A 20541-nucleotide genomic window follows, 5' to 3' on the forward strand; every position below is an offset into this window, starting at 1 on the left:
ATGAAAATAGATACTCAATAGGTCGCAATGGAGAAAAATGATACATATAGCCGACCCCACTTAGTGGAATAAAGACTCATTATTGTTGTTATATGACAAATCAATTGCAGCGGAGAACCAATCGATAGAAATTATAATAATGAAAAATTTAAATTAGAAACATGATTGTTAAATGAAGAAAGTTGAGAAATAGGAAACATTTCCCTTGACTTGGAGATGTAATTACTCACAAATTATTATCTATTTTAAGATCTTCATCTTCAAGAAATGGATTGACGTTCTCAATATGTGCCCGTATGTACACCACCTCAACCTATATTTAATGTTATACAAGTTTTAATACCTTTGATTTTAATATGAAATCAAATACACATATGTTAGGCATCCTCTAATAATATAATATTTCTTTTTAACATTTTGAATGAAATCCCTAAAATGAGTTTGCTAATTGTTCTTCCTCAAAATAACTTTTTTTTTGTTAAAATAAATTTCATGTCAACATCGGTCTCAACTATGCTATTAATTAGTGTACATTTCGATTTATACTATATATTTTATATATCTAGAATTTCTTTTGAATACAGACATAAAATTTAATTGAGTACATAGCCTACCCATTTAAACTTGGTTGTTCCATCTCTTTTTGTTCATGTGCTCACTATTCCTTTCTCTAAGTTGAAACCGCACGGGCTCGCTTATATCCCCTTTTTTCTCTTTGCCTCTTTCACTTTCAGTGAACTAGCATTTGTCGGTTTGAGTATTTTTATCTTCTATTTTTTCTGGGTTATTGCAAGTGCATTTTTCTTTTATATAAAATCTGTTTCCCATGCATTAAGCAACAATTTTTAATGGCGACAAATTATTTATTTATTTATTTTTATCAATTTCATAGCCTGAGATTTAATATTACTGATTTTTTTAATTTCTAAATTACAGTGTAAACTGAATTCTCGCTGTTAAATGATACTGAACTAATGGTCTAGTACTTAAAACTACTGAATCTTAACACTTGACAATCGATATAGCACAATAATAGAAGTTCATTCTATATTAGTATATGCCACTACTGGACTATGTCTTCGGGCTTAGGTATGTTTCCTTGTTGCTATTGATGGTTCATATCATTCATATAAACTAATAGGCGTTTAGAATTTAGCTTGGAACAAATTAGCCTTTGACAATTTTATGTAAAATACAACATTCTTCTGTTTAGACTGGATTTTTGAACTCTGGCCAAAATTATTTTCATTATTATTATTATTATTATTATTATTATTAGTCTTATTATTATTATTATGTTTATTTATTAATAATATTATTTTTTTTGTGTAGGGGAGCTTCCACAATGTGGCGATATGCAATCGCCAAATGTTCGCCTTGTTTTTGGTGTGATTGGCATGCTTAGACTTATTGTAGGCAAGTGAGCTCTTTTTTTAATCCTTGGCCAAACCTTAATTTATGTACTATTTAATGGGGACCTGCTTTATTTTCTTTGCAACATTCTCAATTTTTACTTATAATAGCTGCTCTTGCACCGTATTCCTCAATTTCTGCATTCTGCTCATCATATAAAATGTTTCTTTCTAATTCATGCCATCATCTATTTTTTTAATCCATTTTCTGAAATGGCAGGTTCTTATCTGTTTGTAATTACGGGTCGTGAATGTGCTGGAACTTACTTGGGCCACCCTATATACAAAGTTTCTACCCTTGGGATCTTGCCTTGCAACCTCTCGCTTGATGGTTCCTCTGCTGAACTGGTCAATAAAGTTGCTTGTGAGCTGTTATTAATTCGATTTTTTATTTTTTTATGTTTAACTCTTCCTGCAATCTTAACTATGACAGAAAAAGATGGAAGCTGAATTCTCAACCCTCCTAGGTGCTGCTGAAAAGACCCATGGTCTCTATTTCTCTTATGATGTCAATTTGACCCTCTGGTTAGTAGTTATTTACCTTTTTTTATTTTACTACTTTTGTCATAGATGATGTAATCTCTTGCAAGACTTGCTTTGTTAGGTAACTTTGATTCATTTATACGTATAGCCAATTGTTGTTTACAGGAAACTAATTAGAAATGAGAAAAAGTTGAATATATACATTATGTATGTAGGAAAAATTAACAATAAGAATGTGTTAAGATGGTTATGGATAGAGAGTTGAAGTTAAAATTATATATGTGAATAAAACTAGTGATATGGTTATTGTCATGTAGATAATATTACCAAAGTTGTTATGAATGTGGGTAGGGCTTACATTCTACAAGTTAGATTAGAAGTTAATTTTAAAAAAATTATTTTGAGAGAGATGGTCGAAAGCCTATAATGTAGGCTTGATAAAAAAATAATACTTATTTGAGGTTATTTAAATGAGCATGTAAGTTTTAGTAGAATGGGCTATGAAAGTAGCCCTGATGGGTATGAAATAGGATATGGAAATATAATGGGAGAATAGTTGCTTAAATTTTGAAGTAGTTTATGATAACACATAGTTTAAAAAATGATAATATTTTGTTACTTACTAAACTGGAGCCATCAAATCATAAGTAAAATTACTCTAACTTAGCTGGAAAGAAAAATACTCTGCAAAGAGAGTTTTTTTTTAAATTTTAAAAAATCTAATTTTCTATTCATAACTAGTTTGACCTCACAACATAGAGTAGTTATTATGATTGTGTATTTTATGAGTTAAAACAAAATGATGAAAATAAATTATTGTTCTAGAAGATAGTTGATGTAATTTGAAATTTGAGAAAACATCAACTTTTCAAGATAGTTATTAGAGAAGCAAATTACAAATTCCTTAATTGAGTCAAACCATAAGAGCACAGATAATTCTAATAAGAAAATGGTCTAGAAGTTCATAGAAACTCTAGATATTAGTCTTACATTAGTAAAACAGACTTGCATTAATAAAAACATTTGGTGATACAATGAGAAGTCAAAAAAATTATTTAGGAAAATAAATATGCTTTTATAAAATGAAAAAAGTATTTATTATTGAGGCTTATAATGATTATAACAAATTGAAGTCCTGCAAAATGCATAACAAGCAACAGGGAAGATACCATCTTTTGATGATTCATGATCATTGTGTGTGTGTGTGTGTTCTCTGGCGATCGGGAGGCGATTTCGAGATGTTGACGACGTGCCTTCTCTCTCGACTGTCAAACTCTGGTGAGATTTTTCCTTTCGCTTTCTGGCTTTGGCTTCTCCTTCGTATATGTGTGTGTGTGTGTGTGTGTGTGTTTGTGTGTGTTCTCTGGCGATCGGGAGGCGATTTCGAGATGTTGACGACGTGCCTTCTCTCTCGACTGTCAAACTCTGGTGAGATTTTTCCTTTCGCTTTCTGGCTTTGGCTTCTCCTTCGTACTTGTCTCCTGTTTCTCGCCTCTTTGTTCTCTTGCCGTCTATGGAGAAAACATATGCAGACGTCACTGCCGAGGGATCCTCCTCCCCTGCTCCTCCTAAGTTTGCGTTTCCTTCTTCATTTCAAGAATCACTTATTCTTGGCGGGGAATATAATTTCATTAAGAAGTAAGGGAAGAAGGGGGGAAAGTTTGCGCTTTTCCTCTCCGACTCTGAAAACTCCATTCTTGCCTCTGCTTGTCATTTTCACCTGGTAGGTAAGTTCCTCTACGGGCTTCCTAAATATGATTTCCTACAGAAATATTTTGAGCTTTTGAATTTAACTGGGGGGTGGAAGATTAGTGCTCTCGATAGCAGACATATCCTGATTCAACTATCTAACGAGGATGACTACACTAAACTTTTTGCGAGAAGAACAGTTCGTTTTGAGGATGTCTGGATGAAAGTCCTTAAATGGACAACTGACTTTGATCCTCGGGCTGAGCTTCCTATTATTCCAGTCTGGCTTCGGCTACCTGGTTTAAAGGTGCATTTGTTCAACCATGAAATTTTGTTTTTGATTGCTGCTATGTATGGTAAGCCGTTAATACTAGATGCTTCGACTTATAACTTAACGGGGCCTTCAATGGCTAGAAATCTACCCATCGAACACCTCCTATTGAACTGGTTGCTGAACAAATTACTCCTACCTTTAAGGAAACCAGTGCTGCCCATCTAAATGGCGTAGCACACGTGGCCCCTTTGCCCTTTGAGCGGTCTGAAGAGAATATGGAGTTGAAGAGAATGTGGAGTCGTTTGCTGCCACACACAATACATCTGAGAAAGAAAATATGATACAGCTCCCCCATTGCATTGCCTGGAGAATTACACATTCAGGACACCCCACAACTATCTACACATCACACTACTATACTTTCTACCACTCCATCGCCTGACCCAGCAGTTGTTGCTGCTTGGCTTTGGATTCCAAATGGACAATTCAAAAATACAGTAGGAAACGCGGTAGAAGGAAATCAGAAGTTCCTAATATGACAAATTCAAATAATATCAAATAATATTGATGTCACTTATTCAAATAATATTGAGGTCACTTATCATTCTGAGGGTGAGCACTTGCACCTTCCCCTTAGGATTGCTAGGAGTGGGGTGTTTTGGGCCAACATTTTTGTATGGAACATTAGGGGAGTGGCGGACCCCCACTCCTTTAATCGTTTAAAATATTTATGTAGGGTCCATAAGCCAGACATTGTTCTATTGGAGCCATTTGTGTCGGTTCATAAGGAGGATATCATTAAGAAATTCAAGAGTTACATGCACTATAGTAATCAGTACAATAAAAGTTGGCTCTTTTGGAAAAAAAGATATCACTTTCAACATTATTGATGATAATGTGCAGTATGTTCTAATCATTATCAAGTGGAAGATTTTCATGGTTGGGCTACTTTTATTTACGCCAGCTCCTTATCACAAGACAAATTACTTCTTTGGTAACAACTTACACAAATGGGTGCTTCTATTTCTGATAGCTGGTTTGTTGGGGGTGATCTAAATATGATTGTCTCTTTTGGAGAGAAGGGGTGGTGCTAAAGTTGATACAAACCTTATCAATCGTTTTTGTGGGCACATTGCCGATGCTGACTTCTATGATTTGGGTTTCTCGGGTGCTCCCTATACTTGGAGAAGGGACCTTCTTATGTAGAGACTGGATTGATTTTTGGGAAATTCCTCTTTTCTAGTCTATTATAATATTATTCATGTTAAGCATCTTAATCATGCGGCTTCGGATCATAATCCAATTTTGCTTAGGTTGGCTTTTCATGCTAAACCTGCTCCTTCTCATTTCAAATTTCTTAATGTTTGGACTTCTCATCCTACCTTTCTTGATTTGATTAAACAGGCTTGCGTCTCACGGTGGAGTGACAACCCTTGGTTTATTTTATGGCAATTGCATAAGAATGTGACTACTTTTTAAAGAAGTGGAACTTTGATATTTTTGGCAATGTGCATTCTAGGGTTTTGAATGCCCAACATGAGGTGGATGTACAGGTGATCGACACTCCTGATCTTGTTGCTAAGTTAGCCCATGCTCACCGTACTCTCTTGGAAGAAATCACTATTGAGGAAGATTTCCTTAGACAAAAAGCTTGTGACACTCAATTTAGAAATGGTGATCGAAACACTAAGTATTTTCATGCCACCATTAAACATTATTAATGCTATTTTTAAGATTGTTACCGATAAGGGTGCTGTCCTCACTGATGTTGATCAAATTGGTTCCAATGCCGCTGATTATTTTACCTCTCTTTATGCTGATGCTCTACCAGTCACTGATATTCATTCAGAAATGTTTGATGCTCATAGAGATATGGCTTCCTCCCTCTCTTTGTCTGAACCCCCCTTTGAGATAGAAATTTTCTCTGCCCTCAAAGATATTCACTCCCAGAAGGCTCCTGACCCTGATGGTTTCACTTCTGTTTTTTATATTTCTTGCTGGGACATCATAAAAAAAGAGGTGGTTATTGCGATCCAAAGTTTTTTTTGGGGAAAAGATCTTGGAAAGTATTTTACCGCCGCCTTGATAGTTCTTATACTTAAATCTAATGATAAATTGCATTAGAAGAATTTCCGTCCTATCTCGCTCACTTCTATGGTTTAAAAAATTATTAGCAAATTAATTGTGGCCCGCCATTGATTGTGGCCCGCCTACAACCTCATCTTCCTTCTCTCATCTCTCTACATCAATCTGCTTTTATAAAAGGCCGTGATATTTTTGACAATATCCTCTTAGCCCAGGAAATTTTACAAGATCTTGATAAAAAATGCAGGGGTGACAATCTAGTTATCAAATTAGATATCAAGAAGACTTTTGATACTATTAGCTGGGATTTTATCATCAAAGTTTTGAAGGCCAGAAGTTTCAATTCCAGTTTTTGCATATTGATTATGGTTGGCTAACAAAAAAGATGGTTGGCTAACAATCATTACTTAGTGATGGTTAATGGTAATTCTTATGGTTTCTTCACTGCTTGCAGGGGCATTAAACAGGAGGACCCTCTCTACCTATTATTTTTATTTTATCCTTTGATTATTTATCTAAAATGCTCAATCATTTTCAACTGATTCACCCTCATACACAGTTTTCTCATAAGGCCAAAATGGTGGTTTCTCACTTTACGCACATGATGTTATTATTTTTGCTAATGCCTCTAAACTTGCCTTAAAACAATTAATGAGGCTCTTAAATGATTTCCAAAATTGTTTTGGACTAGTTTTTAATTGTGACAAATGTCAGATGTATTTTGGCAAACATGTTAAGCAGCAATTTATTTATTGGGGGGTTTCTTATACAGGTTATCACTATGCCTCTCTCCCTCTTAAATACCTTGGGATTAATTTGATTAGGGGAGGGAGGAAACAAATTCATATGGATGATGTTTTTGATAAAATCAAACGTAATATTAACGATTGGAGAAATGTTTTCCTTTCTACTGGAGGCAGGATAATATTACTATCTATTGTGCTTCAGAGTATTCTTCTATATGTTTTGCAGGTGTTTAATTAAAAAAAAGTGCTATTAATGTCATGGAGAGACTTTTCAATAAATTCCTTTGGGTGGGGAATGGTGCTAAGAGGATTTGGGGCTCTTGGCAAAGGTTGTGTAAGCCTAAGAAGGCTGGCGGTTTTGGCTTTAAAGCCTTGAAACACACGGTTGAAATAAACCTTTGCAAACTCTGGTTTAAATTTAGAATGAGCTCATCTTTATGGGCCACTTTTATGCATAAGAAATACTGTGATTATTCTCACCCTTTCCAGGTTTTTTGGAAGGTTGGTGATTCTCGGATCTGGAAAGCTGTTGTTAATGCTAGGTCTATTGCCTAGGTCTATTGCTAGTGATTTAGTGATTTCATGTTTTGAGACATTGGTGACGGTAACATCTCTTTCTGGAATGATAATTGGGGGTTGCCTTCTCTCTCTGAATTTTGTTATCCTCCCCATACTAATAACTTGTTTCTGATTTCTTTTCTCAAGTTAAATAAGATTTCAACAAACTGTGTTCTATTGTGGGGGAGCAAAATGCTAAGCATATAAATACTATACCTATTACCCCTTCCCGCAGGGATTTCCCCGTGTGGAAGAGATCCGTTTCTCAATCGGTCTGCAAGTTAACCTATGACACTTTACACTCTCACTGGGATTGGTTTTGGGGAAAATGAATTTGACAAAAATTTTTAACTCCCTCTATCTCTTTTTTCCTCTGATTTAGTGATTTTTCTCTTCTTTACTGCCTCTTGATGACATTCTAAAGTTGTAAGGCCTTAAATTGGCTTCGAGATGTCCTATGTGCAAAGTCTCGGAGGAAGATTCGAGACACATATTTTTTAAGTGTGCTTTTTCTTTGAATGTTTGGAATATATTGGGCTTATACTTTGGTATCCCCTGAATCCATAGAGACATCTTAAGTATTTATTTGTGGCAATGGAAGACCTTTGATGATGAGGGGGGAGGGTTTTCCTTTCCTTTGCTGGTCCTTTGGTTTATTTGGACTGCCAGAAACAACTTCAAATATAATTCCCCCCTCCTACAACTTCTATGACAACTTCTTATGTGTTGGCCTATTACATCAAGGCCCTCAGGGTCTGTACCAATGATGTTTCGAACTTCAGGCCCCCCGTTTAATCAGGTGGGCTCCCCCTTCTTCCGGATGGGTTATGGTGAATGTAGATGACAGCTGGAACCATTTATTTGCTGCGGTTGGGGGCATTTTTAGAAATTCTGAGGGTAAGTGTATGTGCTATTTTACTTCACCTGTTGCTACTAAGAACCCCTTAGCCATTGAATGCTGGGGGGGTTTTCTTGCATTAATGGTGGCAATTGCTTTCAATTTAATTGCTTTCAATTTTCATACGATTGAGGTGGAAACTGATTCAGAAATGCTCTATGATATATTGTTGGGTATCTCTCCTCCTCTCTGAAATATTATCCTCTCTGGAATATTATATGCATTCTTAAACGTATTTCTTGCTTTAATTTTTGAAAGACATGAAAGTGAGTTGGAGTTTCATCCATAGATAGGGCAATTCCCCTGTCGATTGGTTAGCCAGGCAAGCAGGGGATGCATGCTCTGTAGGTTTATCTCCCCCTGCTCCCCTCAGACGTCTCCTTACTGGGGATAACCTGGATTTGCCTTATGTTAGATTTTAGCCTTATTTGCCTTATGTTAGATTTTAGAAACTCTTGCTGCTCGGCTATATGGCTGGGTGCTCTCGTATCTTTACTGTGGTTTGTTTTTGCACCCTCCCTCTTGTCGTTTCTTCATTTTGCTGGTAGGTTTCAGATTGCACCCCTTTCTGGTTTTGTGTCTCTGGCTCTCCTGATCTCTTGGTTTATGTTGGTCTTGTGCTGTTTGGCTGCTTTGCTCAGTCGATCAACATCCTAGTTTGCACTGCTGTTTGCTAGTGTTTCCAGTGGATTGGGAGTTTCCCGCTGTCTCTTTTTTTTCTTGGATTCTCTTTTGTTTCTTTTCTGTTATTTCTGCTACACGGGCATAAGTATACTAATTTTGAGTTTTGTTTTTTTGGCTTGGGTACACTTGTAAGTTTGGTGTTTTCATTTCGCATGAGTTGTAATGTGGGAGGAGGAACCCCTAGGGGTGTTAAAAGTATTTTTTTGGCTGTTTTAGACGGGGATCCTCCTCCCCTCCAACTTTTGTACCTGTATCATGTATCATATAACGTCGTCTTCCTCGCTCGGCTCTGCTAGCGTTTCATCCGATGGCGAACTCTAGCAACAGTTACTTCTTCGCTGTTTCCTCTCGGCGTCTTCGCACTCGATTCTGTTCGTCTCCCCGCTTCTTCTCCGTCTCTAAGACGAGGCTCGTCTCCTGCTCTAGTGTTCTGCGATCGATTCTGCTCCTCTGCGGCTCGTCTCGCTGCTCGCGTGTTCTGTGGCTCAGTCTCGCGGGAACTGCTCCCGATTTTTGCGTTCTCTGCGCTTGTTTCGTCTCACCGCACCGTCCCCTTTTTTAGCTTAGGCTATTTCGATACGATTTTTTCCCTCGTCTGGTTTCTTCTCTAAACGTCGCACCTATCTTTGAGGATGACTTCGGTCAAATCGTATGCAGCTGCCCTTGTCGGTGTCCACGCCTCAGGCACACCAAAATCATCATCTTTCCCTCATCTTTCCCATCATCTTTCCCTCATTCGTTTGAGTGGGCGTAGGACATCATAAAACCTAGTAGGAATAATGGAAAGCTTGCCATCTTTTTTACAAAAGCTGAATGTATTCAACTTGCTTCCTCCTGTCGTCTGAATTTGGTTGAGAAATTTCTATATGGTCATCCCAAAATAGAGCTCATTCATAAAGAATTTGAACTTATGTATTTTGTTGGAGAATGAAAAATTGGACTATTAGATGAGAGACATTCTTGTTCAAATTAGCAATGAAGAAGATTACATGCACATATTTGCTAGAAAAATAATATGAATTGATAACAGAGCAATGAAGATTCTGAAATGGTCTGTAGATTTTGACCCACAGACGGAACCACCAATCATTCCGGTTTGTATTCGTCTCCTTGGTCTAAAATTTCATTATTTTTCTCAAAAAGTATTGTACTCTATTTCCTCAGTTTATGAGAAGCCACTCAAGATAGACATTCCTACTTTTAATCTGTCCCGTCCTTTTGAAGCCAGAGTACTTATTGAAATAGACATCACTTCACCCGCTTCTGAGGAAATCTGGTTGGGCACACAACACCATTAATATTGGCATAAGGTAGAGATTGAAGCTTTTCCATCGTATTGTTCGGACTGTCGTATGTTCGGACACTCCAGTTCTCAATGTCACAATCTACACCCCCAACTTAGACAAAAAATGCAAACTGCTCCGCTAGAGGCTGTGATTCCATCTACCTTCTCTTCCTGAGTAGGGAGGCAATATGACAACTATTCAATCCCCAGTTGTAGCTCCCTCGTCTTCGGAACCTCCTATCATGGGGGAGAGGGAGTTTTTGCAGACCCCGCCTGCCCTAGAATCTATCACTGATAATATAGATGAAAACACTTCTACTGTTTCACAACCGCCTCATCAGGTCTAGAAAGATATTATTATTACTCAGACTCGTGGGGATCGAGACGTGCAACGACCTACACCTATTCGACCATCTTTGGAATCTACTGGTCAGATGAGTCAATCATCGGATGAGGAATGACAGGTCTACACATCTAAGAGGAAGAAGAAGAATGAAAATCTACTTGAGCTCACTCATGAATCTGATGATGATATTGTGGTTACTACGACCAATGATACTTACCTTACCAATTTGTTAGTCGACTCACTTCCGAGAACTAGAGGCAGAAGGACTAAAGGACTAAAGTGGGAAGGACTAAAGTGGGACGTTCCTAGCACTTTTGTGCCCTTTTGTGACTTTTTGATTTTTTACCTTTTGAATCTTTGCTTTATCTGAGTTTTGTGCGTGCTGTATTGTATGAGTTCGACTTTCTTTTAGGTCATCTCATCCAACATTTTCGTATCTTTTTTGTATTAATATATTTTCCCTCGGACTTTTTCGTATATGTATATATATATATATATGTATATTCACGATGTCAGCTGCGGTCGAGAGCTCTGCTAGGATTTCCAATGGCGATTTCCGTTGAATTTGATTCTGCCGCTCGAAGGAGAGGGCTCGCACCTCGTCTCTGTTTCGTCGACTCTCGCTCCTCATCCTTTGCTTCGTCCCGACGTTACTACGTCTCTTTGACGCAGTCGGCTTGCGGCGTTTGCGTCGACGTCTGTTGCGTTTGCGCCGTTCCTATTTTGACGCTGCGCCTCTCCCTGCCCTACAATTTCGTTTCGTCTGCGTTTCGGGGACCTCGCAACAAGTGAACAGAAATACAACCACACACCAACCACCATCTCCACACATTCACCATGATATCCTCTGATACAAACACAACCACCATCTCACACTACCACCACCTCCACACACAAACCAACGTACACCACCACCTCCACACACAAACCACAAACCAACGTACACCACAACCAACGTACACCACCACCTCTACATCCACAACATTGCTATCAATAAATCAAAGCACCTTGTACCCTCTTTCAACCATTTTTGAAATTCTGTGTCAAACATCAAAGGTAAAGATCCCATATTTTTCATTTGATGCAATGCCATACAGGGCACCTGAAACCTTGTTATCAACAAATCAAACACCTTCTTTCAACTTTATTTCAAAATTTCTGCCAAGGTAAAAATAAAACCCCACCTCATATTTTTCATTTGATGCAATTCCATACAAGACACCCGAAACATTGCTATCAACAAATAAAACACTTCCTTTCAGCCATTTTTCAAATTCTCTTTCAAACATCAAAGTTAAAGATAAAACTCCATCCAAATTTTATCATTGATACAGTTACATACAGGGCACTCGAAACATTGTTATCAACAAATTAAACATCCTCTTTCAACTATTTCTCAAATTCTCACTCAAACATCAAAGGTATAGATAAAATCCCATGTCATATTTTTCATTTGAGGTTACTATATGCAGGGCACCCGAAACATTGCTATCAACAAATCAAACACCCCTTTCAACAATTTTGCAAATTCACAATCAAACATCAAAGTTAAAGATAAAACCCCATTCTATATCACATTCAACCACAAAATCATAAAATCCAAATTCCAAATCATAAAGAGAAAGCTACAAATCGCAAAATCCAAATTCTCATTTCAAACCGCAAATGAGAAATCCACAAATCTCAAAGAGAAAGTCATTCCATCGAACAAAATTGGTGATACCGTGGGAGGACGGAGAGCACGGTAAACAGACAAAGTGCTGGAGATCAGAGGGAAGAGGGAGAGAAGAGAGGCAACCCGCGCCACCGGAGAGAGTCGCGAGAGAGGAGCGATCGAGAGAGGCATGACCTAGGGCAGAAGAAACGCGAGGGAGAGGGCAGCGGTGAGAGGGGAGCACCGAGATGGGCATACGAGTAATAGGTTTGCGAAGAAACACGGGCTGCTGGGTTGAACCCGTGGCCCACGTTTAACATAACTTTTTAAGCAGTGCTACCACGCCGTGGTTTCCACACCTCATCCGGTGTTTTCAGAACGCACCACTCCAAATAAACTGCCACAAACGGGCAAAAACTGAGATTGAAAATTTAGTTGATCTGTCAATATGTGGTATATGTGGTGAGGATTTAAGATGCGTCTTAAAACTGCTTTGTAGGGGTTGGCATAAATCATTCATAAGCCCTGGATAAAGCAGCCAGCCAAATTGCTCCTTGATATCTTGATGCCGCTACAGAATAGTCTTGTTTAGTTAGTCCTTTATCCTTGGAAGCTAGATTCTTGAAAGGAAAATTTATTAGTTGACTTAACTTTGATTTCTGGGCGTAGACTGCTAAGACGTCACTTATTTTTTTCTTCATATTTTCTCTGCGGTTTATTGTAGTTTTTTATAAATCTTTTGCAGTGCTCAGAGGCTACATGAATTAGGTGATGAATCTAAATTTCTTCCTCTTTGGAGACAGGTTCCTTCTACCTCTATTTTTATTAATCAAATTGTTCAAAAGTAGATTTGCATTTGGTTTTAAAGCTTTCTTGTTAACTAATAGAACCATGCCTGCGCCTGTCAAAGAATAGCAATTTGTGGGCTCGTTGATATTGGCTACTATTATCAGCTATAGCATATAGTCATAACTGAACTGCAGCAATTATAGTGGGATGGTTTGCCCTTTAAAAAACAAAAGCTATAGTGGGATGTTAGCTTATAGTACACATGCAAACTTTAGTTGAATTGGGTTTATATTCTGTGTTTGACAATTTCACTCATAATCACCAAGGTAAATACATGAACCATATACAGATTCCCATTTGCATGATTGATGATAAAGAAGCGATTTAGTTTTGTTACAAGTTACAGCTGTGCATTGATATTTCTGCAGAACCTTTTCCAATTTTATTCTTCATTTCAACTACTCACTTCACATTTATTTGTATTCATTTATTTAAGGGCAATGAATCGAAGCAATTTTTTTTCCTTGATGCTATTTCAAGAACCTAATAAGTTAGTTATATGATTATTAGTAAAAATATGTAGTTTCAAATCTTAGCACAAAATGTAGGCGTGCATATACTTAATTTCAAGTAAATAGTATAATTCTAAACTGGATTGCATTGAGAATCTAAATTCCACACAATTATGTATGCTTAATTGTTTAGGAACAAGCTTCAAAAGGTAGATTTTCATATCTTTTCAGGTATACCAATAAACCAGAGCAACTGATTCTTTCTCAGCCCCTCTATTAGAAAACGGATTCTAGTTCTTTCTTGCTCATATCATGTCATGTTATTAACAGAATACTGCACGGTTTCATCCAATTTATCATAGTTAAAATAATTAGTTAACGCTTTTGTTAACCTTATTGTAAAATTCAGGAAATGCATTGACATATCAAAATATCTTGACCTGTAAAAAAGACTAACTTAAGTCAAGCAAATCTATTTTTTGCACAATGCAACTAAGCAATATTTATACTAAATAGTTGCACAAAAGAAGGTTAAAGCTTTATCTGGGAGATCAGGCCTTAATTTGTTCTTAGTGATAAGTTTCTTTTTCCCTTTGTAATTGTCCATCCAAAATTAAACTTTAGAGATGATGTTAAATTGCATGTTTTTTTTTTTTGTTTTCTAGTTTTCTAATTAGCAAAACATATAGCAAAACATATCATATTTGTTTCTTGTAAAAAAATTCCACATTGATGCGAGAAGGTTATCATTGGAAAAGTTAGTTAAATGAGTCTCTTCAGGGTGACTAAGAATTTTGAATGCTATCCACAAAATCGTTTAATACTTAAAGAGAAACAAGTCAACTCTAAATATTTGAAGAAAATCTCATTTGAAAAAGATATAAAGATCATCCTTTGGTTGAGAATTGCACATCGCAGAAGTTGCAGATATTCATGGCCAAGTTTTTCAAATGAAATTCAGTTGGGATTTTAACCATATAGATGATCCATCCTAAAATAATAACTTTTACAGAACCCAAGTTATCCAAATCTAGCTATAGCATTGGAGGAAAGCATTCACAAAGGTTCAAATGGATGAGAATTGAGCAAATCTGATTAATTTAATTGCATAGTTTAGAAAAATCTATGTCCATTGCAACAAGAATAATGCATTTCCATTGAACACGTTAACCATGTGGGGTAAGATGCTGGGATCTCACCAAGCACTCAATACTATAAGCATGTTGGGCTAGGTGGGAATAAAAGCAAAGGTTTTATCATGGACCCACTTACTTCCAAAATTTCACATTTTCACAATTATGAACCATGTAAATGACAGTGAATAATAAGGGAGATGTGGGGGCTCCATAATATCGAGTGCTGCACTTTTAATGAGAGTTAATGTGATTCTAGATCAACTTTTTAGAAGCTACATTGGATTTTAGATGAAACATTATTTATATTTTACCCTCATTTTGGGAGGATTTTATGATATTGTTTTATATTTTCCATGTGGGTGTCCTCCTACAGACGGGGCTGAGAGAGAAAAATCAGCCTAGCTGGTCCAGTTGGTCCAGTCTCTCGACATTTCAGGGCTGCTGTTGTCCAATGGACCGGCCAGCCTCTCTGTGCTTTATGCTTAGTTTCATATTAGGGTTATGCTTGCTTCTTAGTACATATATGTTGTTTAAACCTATTTTGAAACTTTTAGCTTCTGAGTTTATACAATTTAGAACTTTGTTGTAATAACCCAAAAATAAAAAAAAAGAAAACAAATATAGAAAGGAATTCTAACTAGTTGTGTTGGTTTGAGCGAAGCATTTCAAAAGTTTCATATTAAGAATAGACACCTCATTTGAACCAATGTAACAGTAAGAATGAAATAGAGGACATAACAAGAGAGAGCCAGGCGAGGAAGAAGAACAAGAAGAGAGAGTAATACTTGCCTGCAAAAGACAAAGCCAAAGGTACCATACACCGATTCTGATCGTGAATGGTTTACCTAGGGAGCCGATCGATGTGTAACAAGGCAAGAAGATTGATGAGTGCAAGCTAGGGCTTCCCATGCATCTATCAAAGCCGACAACAACGACGAGAGAAACACATGTATGCAACAATCGAGCAAATGAGGAGGAAGAAGATAATGGGTGCTGTGTGAGTTGATGACGATAGAAGGTGCTACCTTGCAAATTGTGACAAATGCATACAAATGGGCAAGTTAGGGCTTACACTAGGGCGGAATGATCTTCAAGCTCGAATGACTGAAGCATGCAAAAAAAGAAAAATCAAGAGCCAACCGAGCTATGATTATTGAATTATGAATCAAGCGGCTATTTTATGCTTGTGTGAGATCAATTGAGATGAGGACTAAATATCTAATGTGAACCAGAACATCACATCCAATGTCCCGCGAACTCAGAGGAAGCAAGCAAAACAAAGAATACATAGGAGTGACAAGCAAACAATAGTAGCTTGAGGTAAAAAGGGGAAAGTTTTCTCTCGTTTGAGCGATGCAAAAGCTGATATCATGTGGGACTAATTGGAACCAAATGACGACGACGACAAAAACAACAACAACAAGCCTTTATCCCATTAAGTGAGGTTGGCTACATGAATCCTTTTTCTCTATTGTGTCCTGGGTAAATTTTAATTAAGTGGTTCACTCATAAATTATACATGTTCTTAACACTAATATCAAATCTACTTTGTTGAAGAATATTTTATGTTCGAAGATAAATTTGATGATGATTTTAAAAACTCAATAAAAGAAATTTTATTAATTTAAACAAAGTAAATAAAAAAAAAGTTAAATCTAGTAACGATAAGATGTTATATCAAAATATATATTGTAATACAATAAATATGCAGCTTACATATTAAATTAATGACAAAATAAGAGCAAATTTTAATAATATAAATAAGGTTATGTTAGAAGATTGAAAGTGGAAAAAAATTAATATTATCATAAGAAGGTTATTAATCTAAGTTCGAGCAATAAACATTAATTATGATTTAGATATATAATTAAGTGTAAAGGAGAATTAAATTTACGTAGTTGAATAAAGGAAAGATTTTATTTAATAATTGAAGTAAATGAAAACAGCTGACGATAATCCTTACATTTATAATTAGTTAGTCAATTAAAATAAAAGAAGGAATAGGGAAAGGAAAAAGTTCGTCTTCAGGAGATCAAAGTGAATACTCTTACTTTTAAATTATAATAGCTTTTGTTTTGTCTAAATTGACTCCATTGATTATTATTGAAACCTGATTGCACTGTTTGTGTGATTTAAATGCTCTTTCTTTTTGATGTTGGTCATATCATTGTGTTGAATTTATTAGAAATGCTACTTTTACGCATTATATAAATGCATACAAAATATATTGAATTGAATGAAATAAATGTATGAATGATTAACTACATAGATTGATTGCATGTGAATGCTTGGATATGAGGGAGTTCACTCTTTTGTGGTACTAGCAGGGGAATATTAAGTTACCCGTGCACGTAAATGAAAAATGATATTGATACTGAAGTATCTTAAATAATATAATTTTAGATGCACTGCTGTGACGATTGTATATATATAAAATGATATAAATATGATATTGATATATTAAAACATATTGAATGTTATGAAATATCGTAATTGATTATATTCATAAATTATCAAATATTTTGGTATCGATTTATTAAAAGTTTAATTGACACGACTATTATTTCATTTTTGTCACATTACTGTGATTTAAAAGTAGGTTTAATCATTGACATTTTTACCTTATTGTTTTTTTCAAATTAATTTTTTAGGTTTAATTAATTTATTAAAATATGAGCGATAGAAGATGAAATATTTATAGAAAACACAGACAATCTTACCCATGGTAAATTTATAACTGCTTTAATTTAATCTTTTTTATACAGTGACATCTTCATTTGTTAAAAGTTAGTTATAGAAAATGAATACATTAAAATTTAAATTTTCGCTGTCCAGCCATTTTGTATTCACCTTGATTAACTCCAAGCCCCGGGTTGACTTGAGTAATTTCTCTATTTGCTCTTTAGTTTGAGAGTTGTCATTTTCCTTTTCAAGGGATGTATTTATAACTAAATTATTAATAATTTCTATATTTTCCTTTACATTTGTATCCCTCTTTCATAGCCGGCTAATACCCTCTTCCTTTTTGCTTTCCACTAAAGTATTAGCAGCTATTCCTCAAGCTCTTGGAATCTCTATTGTTTTGTCAGGTTTTCCCTTTCTCATTAACTTACAAACATCTTCAATACCTTATCTTACTCTAGTCACCATCTAGAATTCCTAGATTGGAGTCCAGCCCTTTGTTTCATTACACATTCTAGTGACGAGAGATAATTATTTTGGAGTTGATGGCATGGGAATGATGATGAAATCGATCAAGATCCTGTGATTTTGTTATTCTAGGTTATTATTGACTTATGTTATGAAAGACAAAGGCAGACCTAGGAATACTTGGGCTTTTTGTAAAAGAATGATCTTAATTTATTAGAACTAAATGAAAAGATGACATTAAATAGGGCGCAATGGAGAAGAAAGGATTCATGTAGCCGAATCCACATAGTGGGATTAAGGTTTTGTTGTTGTTGTTGTTGTTGGTCTACTTGGCCGGAAAAGCTAGTCAACCCAACTTGATCAAATGATCCTTATTATTAGTCTTAGGATGTATCGTCCGAGGGGATTTTATAGATTTGGAGTGAATTTTTGTCTGTTGGGACAATTGTCAATCGACCTTAACTAATACGGAGTACTGTGTCATATCAATTGCATTGTATAATTAATCGCTCTGGGATTTAGGTCATTTGGGAACTTGCAGGTTTTGATCATGATAAAATTTAATGGTCCAATTTTATGACAAGTCACTCAGTCAAAGGGTGAATTTTTTGTGGTGCCATTTCACTGCAAAATTAACTCACTATAGAACATGCCACATTCTTATTGGCATGAATCTTTGAGAAGGGTCATTAAAGTACACTTAATATGTTATTGGCTCTTTCTGAGCTTTAGATTAATCTTAAATTCATTAGTCTCATCAAATGAGTGCGGATGATAGACGAGTTCATATTTTAAACTCGAAGCGGTTGATTTCATTTCAATATTTTTAAATTTATAATTTTTTTATCATGGGCCCAAATTGATTTGCTTTCAACACAATTAAGGTTTATTTTTTGCATGGTTATCAACGGGGTTGTTTTATTGATTTTATTTGTTTTGTACTTTGGACTCCCTCAATATTGCCTGCATGTTTGATTGTAGAGAATTGGGTTTACATATTTATGTATTTTTGAGTTTCTTTGCACATTTATTGTATTAATATTTATTATAAGGCACAGCTCTTGTCAATTTCCATCATTGTGATGTGGAGGGTTGGACCTAAAAACTGTGCAATCCTATCCTGTAAGTAGGACAATCTGTTGCATAAAATATTTATTGATTTAAATTTGAGTTGAAGGACAGTTTGCAATTTTCAAAGTAATGGCATGCCTTTTAGAGTAGTTGCGACTAAAGTTCATTCAATTTAAGAGTGGCCTAATGATGGATCTTTTGGCCTCACCCTATACATAGGATGATTTGATTGACGATAATTTATTGTAAATTATTTTGAAGGATCTATGTAAATCTGAAGCCATAAATCTTGGCAAATGTCATTTTATTTGGTCTCAAAGACTGAAAGTTGGCATAGTTTACTTTAGTATTAGATATGCCAGATGTTGGGGTTTGTAACCTCAATTACATGGAGGTCCGTGTTTAATGTTTTATTCCTATGATATTTGAGAAGCCCCATATGGGACTTTATTACCTCAGATCTAGGAGAGTCCACTGATGTGGTTTAAGACCTCGCCCTGTTGAGGTGACGACACAGAATCAATGTCATTATAAATGGTTTTGAAGGCTTTTTTGCAAATGTAAAGACAAATATTTTGGTGACTTTCATTTATGTCAATTCATTATACTCACCTTTGTTGGTTTTAGCAACTCTTTTGAGTATCAAGCTTAGCTGTCCACTTAACACCTGCCGAGCCTCTTGATGGGATAGGTTGGTTTCACATGTTTATTATCTTTGAAAACTGAGGTGGTTAGGATATTCTGATGATGCATTGAACTCAATATGTTGTTAAGGAGTTTTTGGCTCACGTCGTGCGTTATATTCATTAAGTACTATAAAAGAATTTTGTAGTTCATACCCTGGAGGTGTTGTGTGGTCCATTGTGGTGGAATATTGGTTCCATGCCCTTGGCCAACCAACAAGGAGCATTATAAATAATTAATTATTTTTAATGTGTACCATTAATATAATTATTTTAAAAATTCATATTAAGCATATTTTATTTAGGAAGCGGTAGAGGGAGCTCCACATGACCTTATATTGGGTTCAAGTCCTTTTTCCCATATGTGAGATGTTTTTGAAAATTTGTATAGTTGACTTTAGGCTTTTTACCTTTTATGTATATTCCATAACGCTTCTTTCTAATTATCTCATTTAATGCTCATGGGTAGATGCTTGTATCCCTTGATTCATGCATTTGTCCATGGCAATTTTGTTGTAAGAGACTTGCTAGAAGTTTTGGCATAGCTTCTGTACCATTTGAAGGCTGTAATTGAAGCAGGCCATTCCACAATAATAATAAAGGCGCTTTGGTTGTGGTGCACTAAACACTGTGACTTATGAAATCTATCTCACTACGTGAATAAATGTGTTTAGGTATATCCACCTTGTCCTGAAGGTGCTTAGCACATAGGTGAAAAACACAATCTATGTAAGAGCATGAATTTTATTGAAATTATTTTAGCTTTGTCTTCATCTCCATGAGATGGCAATGGAAAAAAGCCATCTTATATTGGAGCAACAAATGTAGGCTAATTTGTCACATCGATAAAGGTATGACCATATGGGTGTGGTCCATGGGGCACCACAACTAATGAAATCTATCCCATTTTTAATAAAAGTGCTTAGGGCATCTCACCACTCCAATGAAGGTGATTAGGGTTATATAATTATACTATAAATGAGAGTCAAATGGAATTTTCCGTTTGGGTTCTGGTCAGACCCAAATTGATCTGATTTATAATTGTTTTTGCCCGACTAGACCCAAATATTAAATGTGTTAGAAAGT

The 20541-nt window shown here is 35.9% G+C and overlaps 1 protein-coding gene across 2 annotated transcripts in view; it reads left to right on the forward strand.

The window, feature by feature from the left end:
• Positions 1–20541, forward strand: part of LOC110038306 (phosphoinositide phosphatase SAC6-like) — a 174315-nt gene that overhangs the window by 16635 nt on the left and 137139 nt on the right. For both annotated transcript variants that reach the window (XM_020743099.1, XM_020743100.1), the window contains exons 3-6: positions 1333–1416; positions 1633–1760; positions 1846–1937; positions 12860–12917. In XM_020743099.1, coding sequence (XP_020598758.1) covers positions 1333–1416; positions 1633–1760; positions 1846–1937; positions 12860–12917 — 362 coding nt within the window. The remainder of the gene's footprint in view (positions 1–1332; positions 1417–1632; positions 1761–1845; positions 1938–12859; positions 12918–20541) is intronic.

Source organism: Phalaenopsis equestris, unplaced genomic scaffold (assembly GCF_001263595.1).
Source record: "Phalaenopsis equestris unplaced genomic scaffold, ASM126359v1 Scaffold232429, whole genome shotgun sequence".
Classification (NCBI taxonomy): Eukaryota; Viridiplantae; Streptophyta; class Magnoliopsida; order Asparagales; family Orchidaceae; genus Phalaenopsis; species Phalaenopsis equestris.